The sequence below is a fragment of the Schistocerca gregaria genome, chromosome 7, assembly GCF_023897955.1.
Source record: "Schistocerca gregaria isolate iqSchGreg1 chromosome 7, iqSchGreg1.2, whole genome shotgun sequence".
NCBI lineage: Eukaryota > Metazoa > Arthropoda > Insecta > Orthoptera > Acrididae > Schistocerca > Schistocerca gregaria.
In genome coordinates, this window is record NC_064926.1 from 402,336,570 (window position 1) to 402,357,485 (window position 20,916).

The following is a 20,916-nucleotide window of genomic DNA, read 5'->3' on the forward strand; positions in this document are numbered from 1 at the left end:
CTCTTTGACATTGTGACTATCAAGTTAGGGTACAGGAAATTGTGCACACGCTGGATCCCAAAACTGTTAATGGAAGAACACACAAAGAAAAGGATGGGCTTTGCACTCCACTTCCTCACAGGCTATGCTGAAGCAGGTGATGAGTTCCTTGATCACATTGTGACAGGTGATGAGACGTGGGTTTATCACCATACACCTGAATCCAAGCAACAATTAATGCAATGATGCCATTCGAATTCACCAAAAGCCAAGAAATGCAAAACATCGATTTCAGCGAAGAAAATCATGGCTCCTGCTTTTTGGGACTGACAATGCATTCTTCTGTTGGAATTAATGCCTCCTGGAACGACAATTAATGCTGCTGCATATTGCCAGACTTTGAAACGTCTTCGAAGGGCAATTCAAAACAAACGCAGGGGAATGCTGACAAGTGGAGTCCGCTTGCTTCATGACAACACTTGGCCTCACACAGCACTCGTAACCAAAGCACTATTCAAACAATTCAAATGGGACGTATTGGACCATCCGCCATACAGCCCAGACCTTGCAACCACCAACTTCCATGTCTTCCATTACCTGAAGTCACATCTTGGTGGAAAATCATTCCACAACGATGAAGAGATCAAAGATGAAGTTGAAATGTGGTTCCGACAAAAGGCAGCAACCTTCTATGACTGTGGGATACAAAAGCTTGTGCACCAACTTAATAAATGTTTGGATAATGGGGGTGATTATGTCGAAAAATAAAAAATAATCCAGTTAATAAGATGTAACTGACATTTTCTAAATAAATGTTCTATTTAAGGACTGCGAGCCATTGTATCTTTACTTTTTGAAATGCCCTCGTACTTCTATGTTTCCCATCTTGGCAGTTGTTCTTGTTTGGAATTCAGGTATATTTACTTTGTCGTCTTCGGTGAAGGAGTTTCGGAAAACCATGTTTAATAACTCTGCTTTAGTGACACTGTCATCAGTGACTTCACCGTTGTTATCGAGCAGTGAAGGTATTGATTGTGTCTTGCCATTGGTGTGCTTTATGTATGACCAGAATCTCTTTGGGTTTTCTGCCAGATTTCAAGACAGAATTTCATTGTGGAAATTATTAAAAGCATCTTGCATTGAAATACGCTTTATATTTCGAACTTCTGTAAAACTTTGCCAATCTTGGGGATTTTGCAATCTTTTAAATTTGGCATGCTTTTTTCATTGCTTCTGCAACAACGATCTGACCCGTTTTGTGTATCATGGGTTATCAGTACCATCACTTGTTAATTTATGTGGTGTATATCTCTCAATTGCTTCGATACTATCTCTCTGAAAGCATTCCACAACTTTTTTGCACTTACACGATCACATCGGAAGGAGTGAAGAGTCTCTTAAAAAGGCGTTAAGGGCATTTTTATCAGATTTTGTAATTAGGTATACTTTGCCTTTCTTTTCGATGGTTAAAGTTGTTACAATATTCAGCGTAGCAGCAACTGCCTGTGGTTGCTAATCCCTGTATTCGTCACAACACTCACTATTTGTCCAGGATTATTTGTTGCTAAAAGGTCAAGTATGCTTTCACAACCATTTGTGCTTTGAGTGGGCTCATGAACTAATTGATCAAAATAATTGTCTGAGAAAGCATTCATTACAATTTCGGATGATGTTTTATGCCTGCCGCCGGCTTTAAACGAATAATTTCGGTGGTGAACCGACTGTAATTGTATGAGTGGGGTACTTATTTTAAATGAGACTTAAGTTTTTTTGAACTGTTCAACAACTATGTCTTCTGAGTCGGGGGTCGGTAAAATGATCCAATTAATAGTTTAGTCCAATTGTCAGGTACAACCTCTGCCCATACTATTTCACTACAAGGCAAACAATCTCTGTCAGCAATAAATACTCCACCACCAACTGTATTTAATCTATCCTTTCTGAACTGTTAGATCGTTTGAAAAAATTTCAGCTGAACTTATTTCCGGCAACGGGCTTACAAAAGCGCATTGCAATCTTGAGTTCAGTGATTTGGAAAGTAACATGTGGTGTTTGGTGAATTCCAATGTATACTTTCGTGATACGAAAATACGCAGCGTACATTTTGCTGCACATCAAAGATTTTGCTGCACATCAGAGATATTTTCAAAACGTGTCTTTACCGAGCGAGGTGGCGCAGTGGTTAGCCACTGGACTCACATTCGATAGGACGACGGTTCAATCTCGCGTCCGGCCATCCTGATTTAGGTTTTCGGTGATTTCCCTAAATCACTCCAGGCGAATACCGGGATGGTTCCTCTGAAAGGGCACGGCCGACTTCCTTCCCCATCCTTCCCTAATCCGATGAGACCAATGACCACACTGTCTGGTCTCCTTCCCCAAACAACCAACCAACCAAAACATGTCTCTTTTTCCCTGAGTTTTGTTTTCTAAAGTGCCGGGAAATTCTACGCCCTTGTCCAAAACCATAAAAATTCAAAGGATTGATAAGTTTTGCAGTTTCGAGGGAAAATATACTGTCACTTAAGACGGAAAAAGTGTGTTTTCACGCGGGAGAAAGTGTATTTTTAACTGGGAAAGCCGGGAAAAATCCAGGAATTTTTTTTTCCTGGTCCGCGTATACACCCTGATGTTGCACTGAAATAAAAAGTGTGTGTGGATAACCACAACGGTGAGTTAGATACTTACAATAGTATCCACCACATTAGGTGATAATGGGAGTTGTTTAGAGGCCATGAAGCCTGGGCCAGATGTACAGGGAAGTGCATGTGCCAAAGATTTTGTATCGTGGTGTGGATTTGCAGACAGTAACTTTGCTGCAGATACTCCGAATAATGCACAAGATAGTGTCATTCAGGTTGAGTGTGTTGCAGACGTTGTGAGTTATGAAGTGGTACAGATGTATTTATTTTTGAAGGATACATATTTTCACCATCTGAGGTAGTGCCACCACCTCACAAGGACGAAAAGAAAATATATTTGTAATGTTAACGATTGGACTTAGTAGTCTGAATCTTGTGAGGAATGTGTACCTGAAGATGGGAGATTCACAAATGTGAAGTTTTTGCCAGTGATAAATAGCTGCAAGGTTCATCTGTCATGTAGGACAAACTAGTTTAACTGGCGGTAAAATCATTAAGGCTAAATTCGTCTGATGTAGTACCACAAGCTGCAAGGATATGTAACATCACAAGGATGATTCAATCTGTCATTAGCATTGCAATGAAGGAAGTAAATGGAACAACTTGTTGATGTATTGTGAGTGATAGTACTGTATGTGGGTTTTGCTTGAGCATAGTTTAGGAGTTTGTTATCTAGGAAAACGGAAGGGGAGCCATTGCTGTAGAGACAAAGTTCTGAATGATGTAGCCAGACAGGTAAAGAAACTACTGGATAAACAAACAGAGGTGCCAAGCATAAGATATAAATGGAGTCAGATCATTTACTTATAAAGATGATTTGTTAAGAATAATGTGTTATGTGTGAGAGAGGGTTTTCCAGTGTTGTTTTTTATTTGATCTGTTTTTATTGGTGACATCATTGGAATGTTTATTATTTTACATGAACATTTGTTGTGATTAATAGTAGGAAAGTGTTTTTCAAAGATTAGAATGTTTAATGGATAACATAGCAGAGTATCTGGGAGTTTTGAGTGATTGTATCTTGTGCTGTAATTCACAGATGAAATTAATGATGTAGTGCATTAATCCATTTTTGTACGATCATGAATAAGGCATTTAAACTATTTACGGTACTTTGAAGTTTTGTCAGTGATTTTTGTGGATTAGTAGGAATCCATGTTAACAGTTGTGTTTTGTTTTGCATAATTTTTTGGTTTTGGCAGTGTACTTGAAATGATGTCTTGTTACTAGTAATTGCAAGGGTAGATTGGGCCATCTGCTGACAAGGGAACCTTCCCATCGCACCCCCTTCAGATTTAGTTATAAGTTGACACAGTGGTTAGGCCTTGAAAAAACTGAACACAGATCAATCGAGAAAACAGGAAGAAGTTGTGTGGAACTATGAAAAACTAAAGCAAAATATACAAACTGAGTAGTCCATGCAAAAGATAGGCAACATCAAGGATAATGTGAGGTCAGGAGCGCCGTGGTCTCATGGTTAGCATGAGCAGCTGTGGAACGAGAGGTCCTTGGTTCAAGTCTTCCCTCGAACAAAAAGTTTATTTTTTCATTTTCATACAATTATTATCTGTCCATCCGTCCGTGAAATACTTTGTGAAAAGATTCTATGATTTTGCAAAGCTGCACGGGTACACAGAGCAGCATTGTTTACGTGATCGTGTGTCAATTATCAAAGTTCAGGCACTCACACATAATCAACTTCGCTCTCCAAAATTCCAGGACATGTTCAGATTTGCTTGGACATATGCAGGATTTGATGGTCTACACATGAAAAAATTTGAAAACTTTAAAAACATATGTTTTGAGAGAGCACAGGGAAAGCTGTGCGACTGTGAAACTGTTACATTCATTTGTTGCAGTTTATGGGACAAACTCTTATGTTTTAATCACTTTTTGGGAGTGATTATCACATCCACAAGAAAACCTAAATCGAGCAAGATAGCAGAATCTTTTTACCCATTCGCCAAGTGTACAAGTTAGGTGGGTCGACATCGTATTCCTGTCATGTGATACACATGCCATCACCAGTGTCGTATAGAATACATCAGACATGTTTTCCTGTGGAGGAATCGGTTGACCTATGACCTTGCGATAAAATGTTTTCAGTTCCCATTGGAGAGGCACGTCCTTTCGTCTACCAATTGCACAGTTTTGCAGTGCGGTCGCAAAACACATACACTAAACTTATTACAGTGAACAGAGACGTCAGTGAACGAATGGACAGATCATAACTTTGCGAAAATAAAGAAAGTAAACTTTTCACTCGAGGGAAGACTTAACCAAGGACCTCTCATTCTGCAGCTGCTCACGCTAACCACGGGACCACAGCGCTCCTGAGCTCACACTCTCCTTCATGTTGCCTATCTTGCATATGGACTACTCAGTTTGTGTGTTTTGCTTATTTTTTTCATAGTTCCATACAACTTCTTCCTGTTTTCTCGATTGATCTGTATTCAGTTTTTCAAGGCCTATCCACTGTGCCAACTTATAACTAAATCTGAGGGGGGTGCGATGGGGTGGTTCCCTTGTGAGCATAAGGTAAAACTAAATAAAGCCAAGTGCTGCGAAAAACAAGTTGTGAGGAAAGTTTGTTGAGAAGGAAAGCATCCCCAGTCCTCCTCCTCCTCCTCCTCCTCCTCCTCCTCATCATCATCATCATCATCATCATTGTACAGTTCCAGTTTTCTTGTTACTGTTAATGAGCCTCTTCTACTTTCTTCTGTCCGTGTATAATCTGTCACGGAGGACATTATCCATTTTCCTTCTTCTGGCAATGTGGTCTTCATTGATCATGTCAAACCAGCAGGTTCTTGGTCTTGTTACAGGACATTTTCCTTCCACCTCTCTTTCCAATTTTTTTTCAACTTCATTATATACCTGCAACACCATAGTCTGGGAGTGCGGATTCAGTCTAAAACAGGTGTCTTGATTCTGGAATTCTTCCTCACCTCCTCATTCCTTACTTTATCCTTCTTAGTCTTCTGAATAGTACATCTAAGGAATTTCATTCTTGATGCCTGGAGCCTCAATGTCTCTCTCTCTGTGAGGGCGCATACTTTGATACTGTTGGTCAATATTGGTATGTCATAGCTGATGAATGTCACTAATTTTGCTTTATCTGGAATTTTCTTGTCCCATAGTAGGGTTTTCACTTGTTTTTAGAAATCGGCACCCTTTTGTTCTGTTAGTAATCTTATGGCTAATCGAATTATCTCTGGTGGTTATACTCCTGAGGGTGGAAAACTGTCCATATGCTCTAGCTGGTGGCCTCTTAGTTTCACACTTACAGGATTCCCATCTCTGTTGACTGTCTTCGTCTCACTGATGTGGAGGTTGAACTCCTGGAACTGGGATTTCCACACGTTTGGTGTGAACTTTGTCTTCTGTTTCACCCCAGATCATGACATAATCAGAAAAACAATTGCATTAAGTTCACCAAAACTTTTCCTGGTGTTCTTTATATCATACATAACAGTGGTTAAGAGTAGTGGAGACAGTGCACTGCCTTTCTGAACTCTGCTCTTGGTCTTAAACCTTGAAGATCATCACTCTCCAACTTGTACACAGCTAGTACAGGCCTGAAATAGCATCTGGATTTTACTTACCTGTCCTTAAGATACATTCTTTTTCCTCTGACACTCCAAGATCTTTTCCCTTGCAACACAATAAGATGCCTTTCTTGTATATAAGAACACAGTTAATGGGCCTTTACCTTTCTCATAGTGTTTTTCCATCAACATGCAGATACTGAAAATTAGATCCACTGTTGATTCATTATTTCTGAAACCAAACCAAATCACTCCTCTTTCAGCTGTGGCTTAGGATAATTCTCAATCTTTACTCTATGATATTCTCTAGAATTTTCAGCTCATGTGCCAACAGAGTTATTCCTCTATAATTAGTGGGCTTTCATCTACTGATGTTCTGGAATTGAGTAACTATGACACCCTATGCTGCAGTCTGTGGGCATCTTGTTGTCTTTCCACATTGCATTGAATGTTCTGTGCAGCCATTGTAAGTCTTGAATGCCCACTGCCCTTTCTTCTGCACCTGGAGATTTCCCTTTAGGCACAGATTTTAAAGCTGTCCCTATTTCTGTCCAGGTGGCAGGAGGGTCCTCACTGTAGATTTGAATATCTGGTTCTATGTTATGTTCCTCAACTGGCCCATTCAGTAGTTGATAGATATGGTCTTTCAGGACTTTTCTGGCATTAGAACATTTTCTAAGCAGATTCCCATTGACACCTTAATGCACCTTTACGGCATATCTTTGTTTTCTCTTCTGTGACTGCCAGTTTTTTTCCCCTGTGTAAGTCAGTGTTTAAAGAAAAGTTTCCATGGAAAAATGTGCAAAGCCAATGAACTAATACTGTAACTTAAGTACACAGTCAATGAACCTTAGTATGCAGTCTGTGAACCTTGTGAGTTAAATTGACTGCATCATTAATGGCTACAGTGCCTGTTTTAATACAGTGTCTGTATCTTCACAATACAATGTTCTTTGGGCATACATGTATATTTGTCTCCCTGTGCAGGACTCACAAATTGTATGAGCATAAGTATTGTGACTATGTAGCAAATGGAAGTTTGGATCCATCCTGGAGGTGTGATCAGATAGCCAAACTGGTTAATGTGACCACCTGCGATTTGTGAGGTCCTGGTCTGGAACAAATTTTCACGTTTCGCAAACAGCCAATGTGAGTGCATACTCACAGAATGCAAATCTATTTCATAATTAAACTGATTGGTCCTAAGAAAAATGTACTGTACACAACTGGAAAGTAAACAACAATGCAGCACAGCACTGATGGGGTTGGAACACTTCATGTGGTTGTGGGATAAATTCTGTTTGCTCCTGTTGTTAATTTAAGTGCCCTGACAAGTGCATGCGATATAGAGTCACAACCTTTCCTTTGCTATACTTCTGTCAGTAATTGTCACACTTTCATGTGTATTTCACCTCAATTTTTTCCATTACTGTGTACATGATCTGAGTGGGTGTAATTTTAGCAAAATTTCTAATAATGCTAATCCTTATCATAACTAATGTCCTTTTGGTAGACAGTTCCTACAGTTTTTTTACAACATAATATTTTCCACATTATTCACCTCAAATTCATTAAAAGATTGTATCAGTAATGTTTTATTGTTCACAGGCTGCTCTTCGCAAAATAGCAGCCAACTGTGGTACAGAGGTTATTGAGGAGCTGGATGCCATGGAACTTGTGGAACCTCGTCTGCTGGACTCTTTCCTCTTGTACTCCTCTCGTCAAGAAAGTTATGTGTGAGTGAAGTAATTTTGGCTGTGATTAGCTCTCTATGGAGGAATAGAAACTGCTCATATTGTGTGTGAGGGTAAAGAAATGTGAACCCTTTATACTGATATATAGTGTCAGAATGTAGGTGGATGTGCAAAGTGGTAAATGGATTTGCTGGACTGAATGGAAGAGTCTGAATGACACAATTTTGCGTGTGAAAAGTCAACATAACATCATCAATTATAAGCAGAGATGTGTTCTAATTAAGTCTGAGGATTGTGATGTTTTATGTGTTGTCCTTAAAAACACTACGTTCACACAGTGAATAAATAGTTGCCTGAGCTGTCTCCAAAGAAGAGTTTCTCTGTGTGTCATAAAAACTCAGAAAAGTCTTGTTTTTGATACAGGCAGATGTTTTCTATTGGCTGTGAAGGTGTGTAAATGATTTAATCGTTAATGATTCAAAAACAGTAAAAAAAATACCAAACAGAAAACCCACCAAAGACTTGAATCATAATATTTTAATAAAGCTGTTGTGTTATCAGTATCATCATGCAACAGAGGATCAAGACTTTTCTCCAAGTTTATACAGGGACCAAAGAGTTTAGTCAGAGCATAGTTACTGGAAGAATGAAGATTGTAGTTATTAACTGGATTGTTCCAAGTAATGTGACCTAAGTGTACAGTTATAAGAAACATTCAATTATGACATGAAAATTCATCTCATTTTGAGTACACAGTGTTCACAATGTGTATAAATAAATGACAGTTGCTCTCTAATAATATTCATACACAATATCCTTGTTTGTGTAAAGCTGTTCACTTAAGAGAGTTATTGTAAATTTTAGGATGTGTCAATGTTTCGATGTTTTCATATAATATTCTAAGTCATGTGAGGCATTTTGTTGGCTTGACAATCTTGAATACTCAATGAGCAAGCATATGTCTATGTGTGAATAGAAATTGGATTATGTCTTCAAACTATGGAAAATTCTTAAAAGTCTCTGATTTGTTAAATCAGCTACTCTTTTTCTTTTAGACTGCAAATAATTTCTCTTCTTGTTTGTTTTAAACTCTGTATTACTGCAGTGATTGTGGAGTGTACTGTGAAATAGGCAATCCCTTAAGATTAAGACATTGTGCTAGATTGAGATTTGAACCCTGATCATTGCAGGCAATACTTTGCCAGCTAACTCACTTGGAGAAATCTTATGAACTGTTTGAAACCTCCAGTCCACCTGTAAATAAAAAGGCGGCTTGAAGTCTGAGTCCCGCACAAAGTTTTAATCTAATGAGCAAGCTCAAGGTATAAATGCAAACAAGTGGTAGACCTGATTAATGTGCATCTCTTAAGTATAAAGAAAATATTTGACACATTGTTACTTATCAAGCTGTTGTTATGTGACATCTTAGTATCACAGTGATTTCTTAAATTAATTATTTCATTCATACTTTTAGGAGATTAATTGAATAGTGCTTTGCAGTTTTGTATTAGTTCCATTATATTTGAACTGGGAAGATGTCAGAGTTTTATATGAAGCACTTTTTAAAAGTCACAATTTCTGGTAACAACTCAGTTTAGCTGGTTCTGCATAATTCTGACTTACAAAACAGTGACTTGATGAATGCCCATATCTTCATTTCATTGCTGCACAATTATACCTACCCAGTATTTAAGCATTTTTAGTGCTGCCTTTCACTCGTTAATGATATTTTTCTCTTCCTGCCAGTTAACTCTGAGGGATTCTTTCCTTTCACTTTGATGAAGTAGCTATTTCTTCATGTATCGTATACCCAGTGGAATAAAGTATCCCTAAAAACTCTCTTCTGTATGTATATCCCCACTGCAGCAATACCACTCAGTAATTCTGCTTTCAGCACACCACCTGTCAGCTCCATGGCTATCAGCAAACTTCATTACATTTTGATACTCACTATGAAGTCAGAAGGAGGACTTTCTGCACAAATACGGTGCAATAAATTGATTAGCTAGGGAGGATTCATGTCTAATATTTGCTGAGCAGCCAGAAAATAAGTTATGATTGGAAGGAAATTTGGAGGAACTTCTAACAGAGAGAGCTGTGATACAAAAAACGTAAATATAGAAATCAGGGAAAATAGCAAATATATGAAATACATGATTTTTGTGAATAATGGAAGTAGTCAATAGTGAAAGTCACTCTCACTTTAAGGGTCATTATGCTTATTGCTCTCATATGACCTTTTTAGTCATGAAACATTCATGACTGTTGCAAACACTGATATCAAACACACGTTTAATGTACTCAGTTGTATTATTATAGTTCTTATTAGAGGGAATAGTGTGTGGTCTTCATAAAAAAGTTTGCCTACACTTAACAAGACACAAAGTTTGCGAAGTTTGTGCTCCAACATGTGTAAATTCAAACTGTTTTAAGAAGCATCTGATGTAACAGTGGTCACATTTGTTAAAGTGATCCAAAGATTGTGCTGTGTCCTGGTACTTCATTTTCACAAAAAGAAATTGTGATATTAGACCTTAATAAATCTTAGGAAGTCACTATTGCACTCATTAACAAGATCATCTTTTACTCGGCGCAAATTATGTCTGTCTTATAATGCAGAACACTTTGTTTCTCAGCAGAAAGTAAGCTCCAATATACTATTCTAGTAACTAGATGGGAATGGGGATAGACATAAAGTCAAAAATTGGTTTGCTCCTGATGTGAAGCATGTAGAAACTGTATTTTGACATGTTTTACTGTTGATGTTGTCACAAAATAAAAGTGTAGTTTTTGTTTTCTTGTGTAGAAATGACTATTAGAAGCATGCTTTATATTTGCTGTCTGAAGATTTACAAAGACCAAATACTGCAGAAGATGAATCCCTCTCTGACCATTTCCGGCCTAAAATACTGGGAGCTTTCCAAAGTCATAATACAGTGTAGTCTATAGGAAGGCCATGAGCTAAAATTGAAACTGTTGGTACGTAATCACAATTGTTTTAAATTGTTAAGTAGTTTGAAGAAATTTAAAAACCTTTTATTGAGAGATTAATGATAATGAAATGCCTGGGATAATTGAAAGACTGTGTGGCTACACCATGCAGAGAATACACTAAGTTAATCAACCATTGTAAACACTGTTACACACGGACAAAAATGTTCATAAAATGGCATACAATGTAATGATGCCAGGTTTTGTACCAGCGAGTTGGTGTCTGATTGCTGACACTGTAGGAAATATCAGTGGATAAAAAGTACAATGTGTGTGTTTGTATTCAGTCTCTGCATATGTCATGAATGTGTGGTGATAAAAAATGCATTCAGTTGCGTAATAAGCATATAAATTTAGAATACATCACTTAATATAAGAAATAATTTTAGGTCCTAAGAAAATTAGTTTCAGATCCTTTATACATATATAACTTACCAAATGAAATCGTTGGTACGTTGATAGAGACGTTCTATCCACGTACCAATGATTTCAAAAAACAAAGATTAAAATTGAAATGTTCAGTTGTCTTTGTAATCACTGTTTAATACAACAACCAATATGCAGACATGACAGAGTGAGTGCTATATCAACTTACTCCATTGTAAGTCAGTGAAATACGGTTATGTTACATATGTGGCATTATTTCAAAATCATTGTTACCAGAAATTGTCCCTTACAGCTTGTCTGATGGAAAAACATACAGTAATTAATTAATTTATTAACTCTCTCTAATTAAAAATAAGACTATAGGTCATAGACCTTGGTCTGAAGTTTCTTTGAAGATGACACATAACAACAACAAAACAATAGCCTTGAAACCTAAATGGAAAAGACTGTACCGTACTGGCGAAGGTAACTTTAGTTGAAAGTATGTCAATCTCTCATTATTGCTGTAAATTTTTGTACTTTTGTGTGTACATAAAAATGTTGACTGAAATTTAATTTGTATCTATCATTCTAATGGCCAAAGAAATTAAAATGCAATTATAGTGAAAACTAATGTATATGTTTGTAAGGTGGCAAAGCCATAAATCAGAAAAGTTGCCAGTCGGTTTTTCACATTATCTTGATGCATGCAATTGTTCAGCTATCTCTTCCCCATGTCAATAGACAAATCTTCTGTGCCTTTTTCTCATAAAATAAATATCCAACACTTCTTGAACAGGTGCTGTCCAGTCACAGAGTAATACCACCAGTCATTTCATTCCATTCAGGACTGTAATAAACAAACCACATTTTCTGTGTAGGCTTCTGCGTCATATTGCTCTGAAATGAGGAAGATACTGCTGATCCCCCTTGAACTGTTATTCTGCCCTCCACCCAATCTACTCAATGACTCGTTCACTTCTAACATGGAAAGGTTGCCAGTCACGGGATCAACAATTTGAAATCTTTTATATGGTGATGTAGTTTAAGGCCCCAGGTATTACACCTTGGAGCCATTCACCCTGGTGGACCCTCATTTATGAGTAATCGCAAAAAAACAATTCTGGAATTTTGTGTTACTCTCAATAACTTAAAAAAAAGTGGTGTAGTATGGTATAAATTGGTTGTGTAGTGTAATAGCTAGGATAAGGGCCACAAATGCAAAAGGTTGTGGGTTCGAATCTCACCAGGTGCATTACAATGTATTTTTAATTTCAATCAAAATGACTTTGATCATTATTTTTGTTCCATTAAGTGACATGAATGTATTTTTTAAAAATTTCTGTACCTTTGCTTCAACATTTTAATTATCATATCAACTTCATCAGTCGTTCTTGTTTTTCTTCGTATCATTCTTTTTCCACCTGGTATTTTTGTGAATGGGAATTAAATTATATTTATTTATCTATTATAAAAGAGGGAAACATTCCACGTGGGAAAAATATATCTAAAAACAAAGTTGTAAATAAAATAGAAAGAAACTTCCACATGGGAAAAATATATTAAAAACAAAGATTCCAAGACTTACCAAGCGGGAAAGCGCCGGTAGATAGGCACAATAAATAAAACACACAAACACACACACAGAATTTCGAGCTTTCGCAACCGGCTGCTGCTTCATCAGGAAAGAGGGAAGGAAAAGGAAAGATGAAAGGATGTGGCTTTTAAGGGAGAGGGTAAGGAGTCATTCCAATCCCGGGAGCGGTAAGACTTACCTTAGGGGGGGAAAAAGGATAGGTGTATACTCGCGCGCGCGCGCACGCGCACACACACACACACACACACACACACACACACACACACACACACACACATATATATGTATGTACCTATCCTTTTTTCCCCCTAAGGTAAGTCTTTCCGCTCCCGGGATTGGAATGACTCCTTACCCTCTCCCTTAAAACCCACATCCTTTCGTCTTGACCCTCTCCTTCCCTCTTTCCTGAATAAGCAACCATTGGTTGCGAAAGCTTGAATTTTGTGTGTATGTTTGTGTTTGTTTGTGTATCTATCGACCTGCCAGCGCTTTTGTTTGCTAAGTCACATCAACTTTGTTTTTAGATATATTTATCTATTATAATATTTAAACATTTGAAAATGTCAGTCTATCAGTTAAAAAACAAAAGTCAAGATAATCTATTTATAGTGAGTGTACGATGGTGTCAAAAATGTATTTTTCATTACAAGATGTGTATTTTTTTGGATAGTAATAGTAATACAGACATTTCAAACAATAAATTCCTTTTGCTCTATGGATAACTTATGAGGATGAAGATTTAAATGAAAAAGGAGATTGTAAATAAAATGAAACCAATCAAAATAGAAATAATGAATGCAGTAATGTGGATGAAATAATAGAATGACAAAACTAAAGAAATTAAAGCAAAAATAAAAATAATTAAAATCACATGAACAAAGATTCCAAGTGGAAAAGGAAAGATGGGAAGAAACATAAGGGCAAATGAAAAATTTGATACAAGAGAGTAGGAACAAAAAATTACCCTTAAAATCAGGTTGTTGTTGTTGTGGTCTTCAGTCCTGAGACTGGTTTGATGCAGCTCTCCATGCTAATCTATCCTGTGCAAGCTCCTTCATCTCCCAGTACCTACTGCAACCTACATCCTTGTGAATCTGCTTAGTGTATTCATCTCTTGGTCTCCCTCTATGATTTTTACCCTCCACACTGCCCTCCAATGCTAAATTTGTGATCCCTTGATGCCTCAGGACATGTCCTACCAACCGATCCCTTCTTCTAGTCAACTTGGGCCACAAACTTCTCTTCCCCCTAATCCTATTCAATACCTCCTCATTAGTTACGTGATCTACCCACCTAATCTTCAGCATTCTTCTGTAGCACCACATTTAGAAAGCTTCTATTCTCTTCTTGTCCAAACTATTTATTGTCCATGTTTCACTTCCATACATGGCTACACTCCATACAAATACTTTCAGAAACGACTTCCTGACACTTAAATCTATACTCGATGTTAACAAATTTCTCTTCTTCAGAAACGCTTTCCTTGCCATTGCCAGTCTACATTTTATATCCTCCCTACTTCGACCATCATCAATTATTTTGCTCCCCAAATAGCAAAACTCCTTTACTACTTTAAGTGTCTCATTTCCTAATCTAATTCCTTCAGCATCACCCGACCTAATTCGACTAAATTCCATTATCCTTGTTTTACTTTTGTTGATGTTCATCTTATATCCTCCTTTCAAGACACTGTCCATTCCGTTCAACTGCTCTTCCAAGTCCTTTGCTGTCTCTGACAGAATTACAATGTCATCGGCGAACCTCAAAGTTTTTACTTCGTCTCCATGAATTTTAATACCTACTCCAAATTTTTCTTTTGTTTCCTTTTCTGCTTGCTCAATATACAGATTGAATAACATTGGGGAGAGGCTACAACCCTGTCTCACTCCCTTCCCAACCACTGCTTCCCTTTCATGTCCCTCGACTCTTATAACTGCCATCTGGTTTCTGTACAAATTGTAAATAGCCTTTTGTTCTCTGTATTTTACCCCTGCCACCTTCAGAATTTGAAAGAGAGTATTCCAGTCAACATTGTCAAAAGCTTTCTCTAAGTCTACAAATGCTAGAAACATAGGTTTACCTTTCCTTAATCTAGCTTCTAAGATAAGTTGTAAGGTCAGTATTGCCTCACGTGTCCCAACATTTATACGTAATCCAAACTGATCTTCCCCAAGGTTGGCTTCTACCAGTTTTTCCATTTGTCTGTAAATAATTCACATTAGTATTTTGCAGCTGTGAGTTATTAAACTGATAGTTCAGTAATTTTCACATCTGTCAGCACCTGGTTTATTTGGGATTGGAATTATTATATTCTTCTTGAAGTCTGAGGGTATTTCACCTGTCTCATACATCTTGCTCACCAGATAGAGGTTTGTCAGGACTGGCTCTCCCAAGACCGTCAGTAGTTGTAATGGAATGATGTCTACTCCCGGGGCCTTGTTTCTACTCAGGTCTTTCAGTGCTTAAAATCAGGTAACTGAATAAAACTAATGAACCAAGTTAATTTCTATAGATTAAAAAAAATTAAAACACCTGATGAGATTAGAATCCGCAACCTTCTGTATGTGAGGCCTATACCATCTCCATTGTGCTATGCACCAGGTTTGTATAAATTAATTTGTTTCGAGTTACTGAGATTTGCACATTTTTTTTTTTTTTTTTTTTTTTTTTTTCCTCCATTGATTACTCGCGAATGAGTGGCCACCAGGGTGAAGGGCTGCAGGATCTTAAACTACATCACATCTTAAACTACATCTAAAAGTCGAATCCCACATCTCCTTTAAGTCATTCCTGCCACTAATCCCATTTGCCCATAGGTCACATCTGTGTGAAAGACACAGGTAAAAGACATGTCCTACACATTGACCAGTTTCTACTTAGCCCTTTCATTGGCAGACCCCCAAGTGAAAGCGGAGAGGTTATCTACCATCTGTGTGACCACAGTGCAACATTTTATAAACCAAACATCAATCTCTGTGAATGGCCACTGGTAAACCACAGCTAAGGAACTGGACCAAGATGTGAAACATATTGTTCAGAATAATGTGGTCCACTTGTCAGTGGATGTGACACATGTTGTGCCTAGTAATGAAATGAAAAAGACTACAGAATTATTTTTTTGTTTGCTGGTAAATGTTTGCAGCCATGGTACATACTGAAATCCTGCTGCTAAATGTTTGCAACCCTGGTACACAGTAAATCCCCCAATCACAGTACTGCATTACATCACTAGAGGAGCGAAAACAACACGGCACAGCCTGTTGATTAAATGGTACCATTTTGTTTTGATTTCTATAGTGACATGCTATGGTACTGTGTTGTGAGAACTTCAGTGAGTACCAGGACTGCAGGCAGGCACCTGCTTACTTTACTGACCGTGTAGATCATGCACTGCATCAGCAGTCTGCCTCCATTGCATTCTGGCTGTTGCTGTTACCTCCCAGTTGACTACATTCAGAGCTTCAGCATCTTTCTATGCACCATCTTCCCATGTGTTTCTTGGTCTACCCAAGGGCTTTGTGTTGTAATGTGAGCAATGAAAACTTACTTAGGTAATCGGGTCTGGTATATGGATTATGTGACCTGTCCATTGAAGTCATCTGACATTGTAAAATGTTGGGCGGGTTCATGTTCTTGTGTGATTAAATGCTGTGTTTCCATCTACCTGTCGTGGATTTGACAGTTAATGTCGTCTGAGTGATCGACTTAAGATTCAGTACATGTTTAACATAAGACAAACAAGAACACACAGAATCATGTCTTTTGGTACTTTACTGTTATAAATAAGTAACAAGTTGTCTCTTAGACTTTTTAAAATATTTGCAAACATTGTTATTTACTGTTTTAGAGGTACCAAAATAACTAGGTTGTGTGATGAGCTTACACTGGCATGAGAAAAACAAACTTGCTTCCAGCCAACTCCTGTAATATATTTTGCAGTCAACATGAAAAATGCATGCTATAAGAGAAAATTTCAGTCTCTGAAATTCAAATAGCATATCAGTGGCAACAAACTGATTAAGGCATGAACAATTTTTCTTTGTGCAAGTCCAGTAAAAATAATGGCCTCCGCTACTTTGTTATGCAGAACTTAAACTTGCTTCCTAGAGCCATTGTGATTTTTCAGCAGTGTTTTCACTGGTGTGCCCATAGAAATTATAAGCCTATGGTACTGGAGCTTTGATAGTTTTAAAGTATTTACATGTTCTACAGGATGATGAATGCCATCATCTGTATTTATCAACATGCCTACTGAATTGTACACCAGTTCTTCTTTCGCTTCAGATTATTTCAGGAGCTTATGCCAATGACAGCACTTGGTCATTTTCGAGTAAGAATGGCTCTGTCTCAAAACCATTCTCTAATCTAGTCCTTAATTTGGGGTAATATCTGAACAAATTATTTTTGGAATCCTGAACTGGAGTCACCGCAATACAGAAACAGTTTAGGATAGGTATCCTATGTCTCCAACTTGATCAGAAGGTGTGGAGTATACCCATCTGAACTGAAGGTAAGATTTTAAAATACCATTAAGTGATCTACATCCACATCTTCAACTTCCTGTCTCTGGATCTGAAATGTGTATACACACACCACCACCTACATCGACATCATACTCCGCAAGGCATCTAATGGTGTGTGGGGGAGGGTACTTTCGGTACCACTATCTAATCCCTACAATCCCATTCCACTCGCGAATAGTGTGTGGGGGAAAAATGATTTTTGGTAAGCCTCTGTATTGGCTCTAATTTCTCGAATTTTCTCCTCGTGGTCAATACGTGAGATGTATGTGGAGGGGAAGTAATATGTTTTCTGACTCCTCCTGAAAAGTGCTGTCCCGAAATTTCAATAGTAAGTCTCTCTGTGATGCACGTCTCTCTTGTAACGTCTGCCAGTGGAGTTTGTTTAGCATTTCCATAACACTCTCTCGCCAGATAAACGATCCCATGATGAAATGCACCCCTCTTCGTTGGATTTTCTCTATCTCCTCTATCAGTCCTACCTGATAGGGATCCCAGATAGATGAACAGTATTCAAGAATTGGGCAAACAAGTGCCTTATAAACCACTTCTTTTGCAGATGTCTTAATTTTCTTAAGATTCTTCCAAAGTATCTGTGTCTTGTGTCTGCTTTTCCCATTATCTGTTTTATATGGTCATTCCACTTAGGGGCGCTCTGGATAGTCATGCAGAGATATTTTACGGCAGATGCTATCTCCAGCTGTACAGTAGTGGATTTATTTCCTATGTATGTGCAATATGTTATATTTATTTACATTCAGGGTCAACTGCCAGAGCCTGCACCATCCATCAATTCTCTGCAAGTCGTTCTGCAAATTCTTACTATCTTCTGGCATTGCTACTTTGGTATAAACAACTGCATTATCTGCAAATAGCCTCAAAGAGCATTCCACACTTTATACTAGATCATTTATATATATTGTGAACAGCAACGTTCCTATCACACTTCCCTGTGGTACTCTGAATATTTACCTTTACCTCTGTCGATTTAGCTCCGTTAAGAGCGACGTGTTTAGTTTGATATGCAAGAAAGTCTTGAATCCAATCGCAGGTCTGCTCTGGTACTCTGTAAGCTCGTATTTGTTTCATTAAACGGCAATGCGGGATGGTGTCATGCCTTACTGAAGTCAAGGACCATGGCATCAAGTGCCATTGTCCACTGTGCTGTGGATCTCGTGGAGGAACAGAGCGAGCTTAGTTTCACATGATCTCTGTTTGCGGAATCCATGTTGATTTTTATAGAGGAGCTGCTCATTTTCCAAAAATGTTATAATTCTGGAGCATAAAACATGTTCCATAATTCTACAACAGATTGACATCAATGATAAAGGTCTACAGTGGTGTGGATCCGTCTTCCCGCCTTCCTTAAAAACGGGAATGACCTTTGCTTTTCTCCAGTCATTAGGCACCTTTCATTCCTCAAGCGATCTGCGATAAATTACTGCTAGAAAGGGAGCAAGTTCTTTTGCATAATCTTTATAGAATCTTATAGGTATCTCATCTGGTCCTGAAGGATTTCCACTACTAAGGGATTGTAGCTGCTTTTCAATTCCACATTCGCATGATGATTGAAAGGAGGGACAGTGTTATGATCTTCCATGGTGAAACAATGATCGAATTCAGTATTTCGGCCTTCTCTCTGTTACCTTCCGTTTTGGTGCTGGTGTGATCGCTGAGAGAATGAATGGATGATTTTGACCCACCTACTGAATTAACATACAACCAAAATCTCTTGGGGTTTTTGCTCAGGTCAGTCAACAACGTCTTACTTTCAAATTCATTGAACACTTCTCTCATTGCTCTGCTTACACTCACGTTCACTTCTTTCAGCTTTTGTTTGTCAGCTAGGTTTTTACTTCCCTTGAATCTGAGATGAAGTACGCTTTGTTTACGTAGTGCTTTTCTAACATGGCCATTAAATCATGGTAGATCTTTCCCATCTCTTAAAACCCTACTCATAACATACTTGTCTAGGGCATATTGAACGATGCCTTTGAAATTTTTCCATTTGTTATCCACATCTTCATCCTCATCACTGAATATTTGATGCTGACTGCTGGGATATTGTATCCTGTCGCCCTTGCTGAGCAAATATATCTTCCTACCTTTTTTAACACTCCTAGTAGGACCTGTTCTCATAGTGTAGTGATTCGAGAATTTCTGTGTAAATTCTAGAACCACTCAGCCTTCTATCGTCTCGAACACACGATATTCTGGATATCAGTGTGGTATGGTAGAATCCTACCTACTGCACATCACATGTTTGTGTGTGCACGTTTAAAAGCAGTCGCAGGAAGAAAGTAGACGTGGCGGTCGGACGGCACTCACAGGTACCTGTCGGGCAATCCATAGATGTTTTAGTGAGTGTGTAAGGAAGAACCATGGAATTTATATGCAGCTTTGTGCTTATTTTGTCATTGACTATTCTCATTAAAACAAGAACAGTTGAAAAAGTACTCTTGTAGACTCTTGACACAACCTTGTTAGAGGCAAGTCTCATTTTATGATTCATGTTAAGAAAGGTCTTGGTATCCAAGCCAACTTTCTTTTAACCGTAACTCAATTTGTTTGTAACGTCTGACTATATGAGAGACTTACAGGAAGTTAAATATTCACGTGAAAAGTGAAATTTTTATTCTGTATGGAGGTCAAATACATTGTTAGTTAATGAAAAGTAAAGTTTGTATGTCTACTTATTTCATGAGTAGAAAGAGTAAAAAAATTCCTGTACCTAGCATTATTTGACGGAGAAGAAGTCGAGAGGATTTCCATCAGCTGGCTATTCAGTAAAGATGAGTGGCTGCAAATTGCAAGTAAGTCACCTCGTAAAGAAGTGGAAGTTGGTTTGGGGGAGTAAGCCGATATAACCCAGATCCACACCCACACTTTTAAGTCGGAACATTAGAATAGATGCTGTCACAGCCTTATGATCACTGATACCTTCCTCTACATTAACTGATTTGGTAAGTTCAGGTCTGTTTGTTGCCAGGTGGTTTAAGGCGTTACCCTCAAGAGTTGGTTGTCTATCTATCTGCTAAACGTAACTTTCAGAGAAGACATCCAGAACAATACCACAGGATTCTGTCTGTCTGGCACCAATTTTGATGGCATAACACTCCCAGTCTATGCCTGGTAAGTTTAAGCCACCCCCTATTACAATGGCATGATCAGGAAAATTACTAATGATATATTCTGCAAGCTCTGTCTGAAGCGCTCTAAAACTAATCCTGATCCAGGTGGTCTACAAAAGCATCCGATCACCAGTTTTGACCGTTCTTTGATGCTGAGTTTCACTCAGATTAATTCACATTCAGAATTCGCGATAACCTAGCTAGACTTTATCAAATTTTTTACCCCAATAAATATGATGCTACCATTGGCGACTAACCTTTCCTTATAACAAACATTCCAGTCTGAACTTAGGATTTCGTTATCATTGATGTCTGGTTTCAACCAGCTTTCTCTTCCCAATACTTTCTGTGCATCATAACCTTCAATAAGCTGTACTAATTCTGGGACCTTTCCTCGGATGCTCCTGCAATTTACTAAAATCATATTAATCTTTTCTATCTCTGATCT

The 20,916-nt window shown here is 38.1% G+C and overlaps 1 protein-coding gene across 4 annotated transcripts in view; it reads left to right on the forward strand.

The window, feature by feature from the left end:
• The window catches only part of LOC126281428 (protein inscuteable homolog), a 206,539-nt gene extending 194,681 nt beyond the window's left edge, over window positions 1-11,858 (forward strand). For all 4 annotated transcript variants that reach the window (XM_049980380.1, XM_049980378.1, XM_049980377.1 and 1 more), the window contains exon 10: window positions 7,778-11,858. In XM_049980380.1, coding sequence (XP_049836337.1) covers window positions 7,778-7,909 — 132 coding nt within the window. In that variant the 3' untranslated portion in view covers window positions 7,910-11,858. The remainder of the gene's footprint in view (window positions 1-7,777) is intronic.
• Window positions 11,859-20,916: the final 9,058 nt, after the last annotated feature.